General features: G+C 49.8%; 1 protein-coding gene across 1 annotated transcript; it reads right to left on the reverse strand.

Moving 5' to 3' along the window:
• Nucleotides 1–1,398: 1,398 nt before the first annotated feature.
• SPATA19 (spermatogenesis associated 19) lies at nucleotides 1,399–5,109 on the reverse strand. Its single transcript, XM_055305311.1, has 6 exons — nucleotides 5,032–5,109; nucleotides 4,808–4,864; nucleotides 4,239–4,331; nucleotides 3,978–4,069; nucleotides 1,758–1,835; nucleotides 1,399–1,465 (listed from the first exon to the last, which is right to left on the reverse strand). Exons 1-6 carry the CDS (start codon nucleotides 5,107–5,109, stop codon nucleotides 1,399–1,401), a joined length of 465 nt encoding a protein of 154 aa, XP_055161286.1.
• Between the last annotated feature and the right edge of the window lie 4,223 nt (nucleotides 5,110–9,332).

The following is a 9,332-nucleotide window of genomic DNA, read 5'->3' on the forward strand; positions in this document are numbered from 1 at the left end:
CGTCTGCCTTCGGCTCAGGGCGTGACCCCGGGGTCCCGGGATCGAGTCCCGCATCGGGTTCCCGCAGGGAGCCTGCTCCTCCCTCGGCCTGTGTCTCTGCTTCTCTCTGTGTCGCTCACAAATAAATAGATAAAATCTTTTAAAAAATAAATAAATAAACCCATGAGGGAAACAATCAAGCCAGCCTCCCCCAGGAAGCCCTCAGGCCAGCCCAGCACCCCTTCCCGCATTCCACGAGCACCTGGCACGGCCGCTGGACCCAGCTCTGTGCTGGCCGGGTGGCTCCCCCCCGCCCCCGCCCCCGCCCCCATGTGTCCCCAGGGCCCAGGGCGTGAGGCGCGGGGTGATGGGCGAATGAACAGCAGGCACTGACGGTGATTAAATAGCTCGTCTCTTTATTAGCCAGTGGGCAGGAAGGTTCCAGTGGGCCTGTCACAAGCAAGGGCTCACCGTGGGGTCCCCTCTGCCCAGGTGTGGTTGCTCCCCCCATCAAGGGTCATAGACGCTCTGTGACACAGGCTGTTCCCTGACCCTGGAGGACATGACCCCGTTATCAGGGGAGGCCAGGCTCCCCGGATCCCGCCACCCGCCTGCACACGGCTGCACGCCCGCACAGCACACACCCCTGCCGTGCGGGGCCTCACACCTCAGGACAGCCTGCAGCACCCCGAGCACCCCAGCAGCCCCGCGGCCACGGGGTCAGTGATGGGAGGATGCGGCCGGCCAGCCCCCTCAGGCTCCCGGGTCACACGCGCACACACGAGCGTACCCAAGGTGGAGCTGCACAGGGGGCTGGTGTGCACCCCCAGGGCTGGCCCGGCCGCGAAGGAAGGGGCACGAGGGCCGCGCTCCTCTCCAGGTGCCTTGGATGGGACGAGAAGCATGCAGGCAAGCAGCAAGTGTCCCATAAATGCAGCACCGGGTACCCCCGCTCCCCCCGCCCCCCGCCACCTCCCGGAGCCACGGCCTCCACTGCAACCCCCAGTCCCCGGGGTGGGACCAAGAGCCATGCACCCCGAGGCAAGGCCCCAGCTGGTGGCAGGGCCCAAATCCGTGTGCCCCCAGATGTGCCCGCAGTGCCTGCGATTCTGTGGCTCACGGTGGGGTGGGTTGTCCGATGACCAGTGATGCCCGGGTCGTTAGACCCAAGAGCGGCGTCCACACCGACCCCCGTCACAGCCCCACTGGGCCCCGCTCACCGTGACGCCTCGGCCCCTGTGGGACCCTGGCCCACCCTCCCCACCGCAAGTGCATCCCCCACCAAGGCAGGGCTCCGCCTTATTATCAAGCCCCCCCGCCCCACCCCTGCAGGCTGTCCCAGGCCCACCCAGGAGAGCTGCACCCCCTGCCCCCTGCCCCTGCCAGGCTCCTCACCTGGCGCCCTCTCACCTGTAGCTCTCAGCAGTCTGCGTAGGAATTTCTGCTGCGAATCTCCTGGGATGCATCATCCGTGAGGTTGCATATGCTGCAGGGACGGAAGAGACGAGCAAGGCCCCCAGGAGGCTGCGCCCAGGCTCCCCAGACCGCGGCGTCAGGGCGGGCACCCCGCCTGAGCCGCGCCCACTCAGCCCGGAGCACATCCTACAAACCTGTGCTCCGCCCGCAAGGACGCACCCGTGGCCAGGAAGATGTCGGCGCGGGAGAGCCCCCCCACGTGCCCCATGTGCCCCACCTGCCTCACCTGCCCACCTGCCCACCTGCCCACCTGCCCACCTGCCCCTGTGTCGGTATCCAACCCGCTGATCCCAGCTGCTTACCTGCGTCTCACCTGCTCTATTCGCTCTCGCATGACATCATCCCTCACCTCACTGGGGACTTGGAAGATTCGGGTGTGGCTGCAAAACAGCGAGGGGACCCTGGGATCCCTGAGGTCCCTCACAGGCATAGCCAGCAGGTTGGAAGCCAGGAGCCGCAGTTCCCACCCTGTCTCGAGGGACTTCTGAGCGGAGTGGGGGGAGGTCCTTCACGCACGAGGCACACAAGGGTGGTTTTGGTTTTGGTTTTTTAGATTTGTCACTTCAAGTAGCCCCGAGCCACCCAATAATCCCAGCCAGGGCAGATGGCCCTAGGGAGGGGCGGAGAAGCAGAGAGCTTCCGTGCCTTTACTGGGGTGGCACACGGGCTGGACCCATCCTCGCGTGGGCCCCCTCGTGGCTTTCTGATGTTCTCTCGCATTCACACGCCTTATTCCCCTTGTTCACTTGTATCCTTTCAAAACTGGGGACTCCGTCCTATTTTCTCCCCCTTTCGGGGGCCTAGCAAACATCTGGTGGTTGGCACACATCTACCGAATAAGTGAGTGGCCCGATGCCCGATGAAGGGGCATGTGCCCCTGGCTGCGTACTTACCAACATGGAGAGTGCCCCAACCAGTGGCTTATACGGGGAGCCACGCACACTGTACGGGTTTCAAAAAGCCACAGAAAGTCCGGGGTGGAAAGATTACCTGTGGATCATTGCCCGTGGTTCCCGTAGCTTGTCTCCCAAGCTCTGGCCTAGTTATGCCATACAGCGGGGCCTCCAGAATTTCCGAAGACAATGTGCATATCATCCAGACCAAGGGACGGGACTCGCAGAGCTCCCTCCAGTGCAGCCACGTCAGGCAGGGACAGTCCCTCGCCCGTATGGCTGTGGCTGGATAACAGTCCCCACGTTTATGATTTTAGAATAGAGCTCCCCTCCAAAGAGACTTTCCCAGGCAGGTCGCAAATCCCACCATTTGTTATTCCTTCCTGAGCATTTGAATCCAGTTTTAAAATGCTAACGGGGGGATCCCTGGGTGGCGCAGCGGTTTGGCGCCTGCCTTTGGCCCAGGGCTCGATCCCGGAGACCTGGGATCGAGTCCCACATCGGGCTCCCGGTGCATGGAGCCTGCTTCTCCCTCTGCCTATGTCTCTGCCTCTCTCTCTCTGTGTGTGACTATCTAAATAAATAAATAAATAAATAAATAAATAAATAAATAAATAAAATTTTTTTAAAATAAAATAAAAAAAATAAAATGCTAACAGGGGACGCTTGGGTGGCTCAGAGGTTGAGCATCTGCCTTTGGCCCTGGGTGTGATCCCTGGGTCCTGGGATCGAGTCCCGCATTGGGCTCCCTGCATGGAGCCTGCTTCTCCCTCTGCCTGTGTCTCTGCCTCTCCTTCTGTATCTCTCATGAATAAATAAATAAAATCTTTAACAAATAAAATAAAATAATAAAATAAAATAAAATACTAATGGCACCAGAAGGGGTAAACACAAGAAAACTGGATATCCCCCCAAGCAAAAATACATTTCTTGAGAAATGTGTCCTCCTTAATAGAAGTGAGCAAAGCTGGTGATGGGGGCATGGAAAGGAGGAGCGCATGGATATGAGAGAGAGAGAGAGAGAGAGTTTCCTGGAGGACCAGTTTAACCCCACGGTTCTGCTGGGAAAAGAGACGCTGAGTGAACACAAGTCCTGGAAAGGAAATAGGGAGGCTTATACCAAGGGGAATGAGCCTGCCTGGGGCTCGGGTCCCTCCACCTGGGGCCTCTGTCCTTGGGCATGGGGACAGGCCACAGGGTGGTCCCTACTGCGCCGCGCAGGGTGCCGGCCTCAGGCGCTGAGAAACCTCTCCTCACCTCAGCTGCAGAGGAGGGCTTAGCTTTAGCATTGTAAGAGCTTATTTTCTTTTAGCTCCTTAAAGTGCAGCCAGTTCTGAGCAAATCAAGTGCAAAAGCAACAGAAGTCGGAAGCCTATTCGCACCCACCGAAGACCCGGGGAGCCAGCCCGCCTAGCAGCCCTCGGGCCACGTAGGGACTTCGGAGCCAGCTGGGCTTCCGAGACAGCGGAATATTCCCCTAAGAGCCCGAAGTAAGGCCGGAGACTTTCTCAGCCAGAGAAGCCCACATCTCCGGAGAAGAAGAGCTGCGAGTCCGCGTTGGCAGGAATCCCGAGGGGGGCCTTGCGCCTCCCTCCCACCACCCCACTCAGGGAAAATCGGATCCTTTACCTCCATCGTATGAACTGGATTCTTGTTCTTTCCTCCAGGACGTCTTGACTCTGGTTCGCCAACAAGTCAGACTTGGAGAGATGGTGCTTCACCTAGGAGATCCAGGTAGCATACGTGGTCACGGTCCCGCGAGGCCACCGTGGAGGGGGGGTCGGTACCAGCTCCGCCCACTTGCCCGGGACCCTTTCAGTCGGATCCTGTGCCCACCCACCTCCCTTTCCACCCACTCGCCCCGGACAAAGGTCTCAAACTCCCAGTTACCACGTCTCTGGTGACGTGGACATCCTGGCCGTGAGTGGGAGGGCAGTTGGTGGACATCTTCTCCTTTATGTCCTGGGAAGCCTCTTCTTCAGTCTGAAAGGGGAGTAGTGTCCCCTGAAAGTGTTGCTCCGTGTCTGAGCTGAAATCGGTCTCTTCTTCCTTTTCTCTCTTTCCGTCACAACACACATGCCACGCGTCCTCACATACACCTCCCGCGTCTCCCAGTTCCTATTACGACCTCCCTGTAGGGTTCGGGGGACTCATGAAGCCCCCGCAGGACTCAGGGTGTGGCTGAGGTGCCCCAGGCTGAGGACGGCGCATCTGAAACCGCGTTCGGCATCCTTCAGAAGCGGGGCAGGAATAGCAGTGACCCCAAAGCCTCTGTGACAAGGACACGAGCCCCAGTGTCTTCTAGGATAGTCGGTGAGGTAGACACAGCGGAGGCAGGGTGTTGGGCAGTGAACCTGAGTGTCCCGGCTCTAAGGGGAAAGCAGTCCAGATCCCTGTACCCACTGAGGCCAGCTCCCTAGAATCTGGGGCACCCTGCGTCACAGAGGGATCTTACTTACTTTTTTCAACCAGTGCTGTACTATGGATACAGCCTCGCTTTCTACGACTTCAACATCCTGTAACAAATTGGTAAGTTAATGCCCTCAGAGTCCCTCGAGACACAGCCCTCCCCGCCTCCGTCCTTATCCAAAGTTACCTATGAGAAGATGCGATAGACGGGGGGCCCAGGAGGGATCAGAGGGATGAGAAACACTTCCCGGTGGCCACCCCCAGCTCTACCTACCGAACTGATTTTTGGTGGGAAAGGGAACCCGGCGCCTTTCCGGGCGAGAATGTACACAATCCATGTCGTAATTATCATCTTTGGACTGATGCCAGGGCTCCTGCTTGGCTCCCTCCTTCCATTGAAGCTGCCTGAGAACTCCTCTGGAACAAGGGCTCATTGACGGGAGGTTCCCCCCTGATTGTTTGGTCAACGATGATGTGACAATGGCCTCCTTTAACCTCCGGGGTCAGAGTGGGATGGAAAAAAGAGGTCAGGAAGCATTTGCCCTAGTGATGGCCATAGCTCAGAAATGGGGAGATACGGGGATGGGAAGAAAAAGTCACATACAAACCAATATAAGCCCGAGAAAGACACAAAATCCTAGAGACTTGATTTGGAAAGGTGGATTGTGGTGGGTCACCCAGCGTTGAGCAATGCTAAAGCAGAAAGAGATCTGATGAATCAAAAAAGAAACAAACTTGTGACAAAATGGTCCAGGTCGTCTAGATGTTGACTCAAACAATGCCACAGGTACTTCTTATTCTTACATAAAGGGAAGAAAGAATTTGTCCACCCCCCAAAAAAATCAAAAGACAGAGGAACAAAAGTCTCAACAAGGACATTTTCCTTTATTCTATTTTGTTTACACCAGTGATTCAAATCATTAAAAAAAAAATCCAAACAATAAGAAGAATGGAGTAAATTGCAAGTGCCATTTATTATTTTAAAAATATTTCCTGAGGATTTCCAGTGGACTGCTGCAGTGGAGCAATGTGGAAGCGAGACACGGATTGCGTTGTGACTTCAGATCGGAGGAAAACATTGATAGCTCATCTAGAACCTTCACCAAGAAATGGAAGGAAGTTCAGAATATCTAAAGGATCCTAAGCAAATGTTGAGCTGCTCTCAAAAGTAATGGTTGCCTAACCCTGAGACACTTCTCAAAATCCCAAAAAAACGGGCTGCAGTCCTGGCTTTATACTAACTCATTGTGTGGCCTTAACCCATCATCAGTCTCTCCGGTTCTAGGTTCTTCTTCAAAATGAAAAAAAAAATAGAATAATGTCTGTAGATTTCTTCTAGCTCTAATATTCTATAAATGTTCACATTCTCTTTCTTCCAAGAATATCAAAGAGTATCACCCCCCAGTTCCTCTGATACAACCATTATGTCTCCTCCCTCGCAACAAATCACCTCAATTTTATATCTTCTTTATTCATCAGAATACTCTAGGCTATGTTGAGGCAACAAACTGTCCCCAAATGTTAAAAAGATGGACTTCTCAAAAAAAAAAAAAAAAAAAGATGGACTTCTCACGGGGCGGGGTGGGGGGGTGTATGGAAGTGTTGAGTCACTGTACTGTACACCTGAAACTTACCTAACACTGCAGATTAACTGGGATTAAGAGTTAAAACAAACAAAAAAAGGTTCACTTCTCACTCTCAAAAACTCCAAACTTCTTCAAAGTGGAGAAGCTCTTGTGGGTAGTCCTGCTCCATGTGGTGACCTAAGATCCAGGAAGAACCCCATCCTGTGGCTCCAAGGTCTCATGATGTTAGCCCCGTGATTGCCGAAGCAAGGAGACGGAATGTGTGGAGCAAGAAAATCAGCTCTTCTGCTTCAGCCCAACAGCTTCTTCCTAAAGCTTGTTGGCCAGTACTGGTCATGTGACCCCAACCTAACTCCTGACTGGAAATTGAAAAGTAGAAGGTGAAATTACTTGTCAACACCTCTGTTTCTGCCACTATCCTCTAAAAGTCATGTTTCTATCTTTATTGGTATAATTTTCTGAATATAAACACATTAATGTGATTCAAAAATTAGAACTACATGGAAAGATATACTCAGGAGGGTCCTGTGTCCTCTCCTATCTGGTCAACCTTGTTCTTACTTCAGAAGCAAGATTTCCATACATTTTCTTTTTTTTTTTATATTTGTTTTTATTGAAGTTCGATCTGCCAACATACAGTTTAACACCCAGTGCTCACCCCTTCAAGAGCCCCCCTCAGTGCCCCTCAGTGCCCAGTTACCCCATCCCCCCACCCACCTCCCCTTTCACAACCCGTTGTGTGTTTCCTAGAGTCAGAAGTCCCTCATGGTTTGTCTCCCTCTCTAATTTTCCCCACTCAGTTCCCTTTCCCCTATAATCCCTTTCACTGTCTTATATTCCCTGTATGAGTGAAACCATATGATGATTTCTGTATGTTTTAAAGATATACAACCTGTGTTTATATTTCTAAAATAAAACACATGCATAAATCTATCCTCACTGTTTTATTACTATGTTATAAAATGCATACAGGACAGTGTACAAGTACATGCACAGCTCAGAAAAATCAAGTGGGTGTGCATACACATACACACACATGCACATTGAACCCCTTCCGGTATCCCAGCATGCCCAAGTAATACTCTCCCACAAGGTGACCATCATTTTGACCTCTATCACCAAAGGTGACCTCTATCACCTAGTATTCCTTTGTATTAGCAGAACGCAAGTTATTTGTCAAATTTACTATTAATGGACATTTATGAATATCTACTTTGATTTTTTTAAAAATAATGTAGCTATAGGGGTGCCTAGGCGGCTCAGTCAGTTGGGCATCTGCCTTTGGCTCCGGTCATGATCCTGGGCCCCAGAACCGAGCCTCACATTGGGCTCCCTGCCCCGCAGGGAGCCTGCTTCTCCCTCTTCCTCTGTCGCTGCTCCTGCTTGTTTTCTCTCTCTCTCAAATAAATAAATACAATCTAATAATAATAATAATAATAATAATAATAATAATAATAAAATAAAATAATGATGCTATAAACACCCTTATACCTCTCTTTTGGTTAACATAAGCACTGAATCTTTGGAGCATATACACAGCAAAAAGTGGACTTGCTAGGTCATAGGCCTTACGTATTTTCAGTATTAGTATATACCAAAGAGTATCGCGAAGTGCTTGCACCAGCTACAGCCCGTAAGCAATACATGCAACTGACAGTTGCTGCACCTTCTAGCCAACACATGGTATATCATTTTTTATTGAATATTTAATCCATATGAAGGAATATTTATAGTACAGTCTATGTACAGTCTAAAGAATGATAATACAAGCATACCCATTAAAGATAAAAGAACATTATTGTTACTTTTGAAAGACCCCGTGTACCCCTCCTTAATTCTATTCTTTTCTCTTTCTTTTTTTCTTTATTACATTTACTTGGTATGATGTTTTTATAGTTTATCCAGATGAATGGAGATAAATTGGTAACCAGGAATAGTTTAATTTGTAAATAATTAATTAATTATTGGTGTTAAACATCTGAATTACATGGTAACTATTTGAGGAGCTGTCGAAATGCTTTCTAAATGGCAGCACCATTTTACATTTCCACCATAAATGCATGAGGGTTCTAGTTTCCCCACATCCTTGCCAACATGTTACCTGTTTTTATCCATTCTAGTAAGTGTGAAGTGGCGTCTCATTGTGGTTTTGATTTGTATCTCCCTAGTGATGAATGATGCTGAGTATCTTTTTATGTGCTTATTAGCCATGGATATATCTTCTTTGGGGAAATATCTATTTAGATGCTTTTGATTTTATAATTGGATTGTCTTTTTATTGTTGAATTTTAAGTAAAAGTTCTTTATATATTCTCTGTACAAGTGTCTTCTCAGATACATAATTAGCAAGTACTTACTCCTATTCTCTAGGTTGTGTTTTCACTTTCTAGATGATATCATTTGAAGGAAAGAAATGATGAATGAAGTTATCACTCATCACATAAAATGATGAATTGAACTTTTAATGAGGTGCAATTTATCTATCTTTACTTTTGTTGTTTGTGCTTTTTGGTGCTATATCTAAGATATTCCCATTACATGGTCATGAAGATTTATACCTATGCTTTTTTTCTAAGAATTTAATAACTGTTGCTTTTACATTTGTGTCTGCTATCCATTTTTAATTAATTTTGGATATGGTGTGAGGTAGGGGATCTAACTTCATTTTTAAAAAGATTTTATTTATTTATTCATGAGAGACACAGAGAGAGGCAGAGACATAGGCAGAGGGAGGAACAGGCTCCCTGTGGGGAGCCCAGTGAGGGACTCAGTCCCAGGACCCTGAGATCATGACCTGAGCCAAAGGCAGATGCTCAACCACTGAGCCACCCAGGTGCCCCCCAATTTCATTCTTTTTGCATTTTGAATTTCATTGTCCCAGTTCCATTTATTGAAAAGAACTTCTTTCTCAATTAAATTGTCTTAGCTCCTTTGTCACGAATCAGTTACCCATAAATTAACATTCATTCTCTACTAGGGCCTTGTATCA

The sequence above is a fragment of the Nyctereutes procyonoides genome, unplaced genomic scaffold, assembly GCF_905146905.1.
Source record: "Nyctereutes procyonoides isolate TBG_1078 unplaced genomic scaffold, NYPRO_anot_genome, whole genome shotgun sequence".
NCBI lineage: Eukaryota > Metazoa > Chordata > Mammalia > Carnivora > Canidae > Nyctereutes > Nyctereutes procyonoides.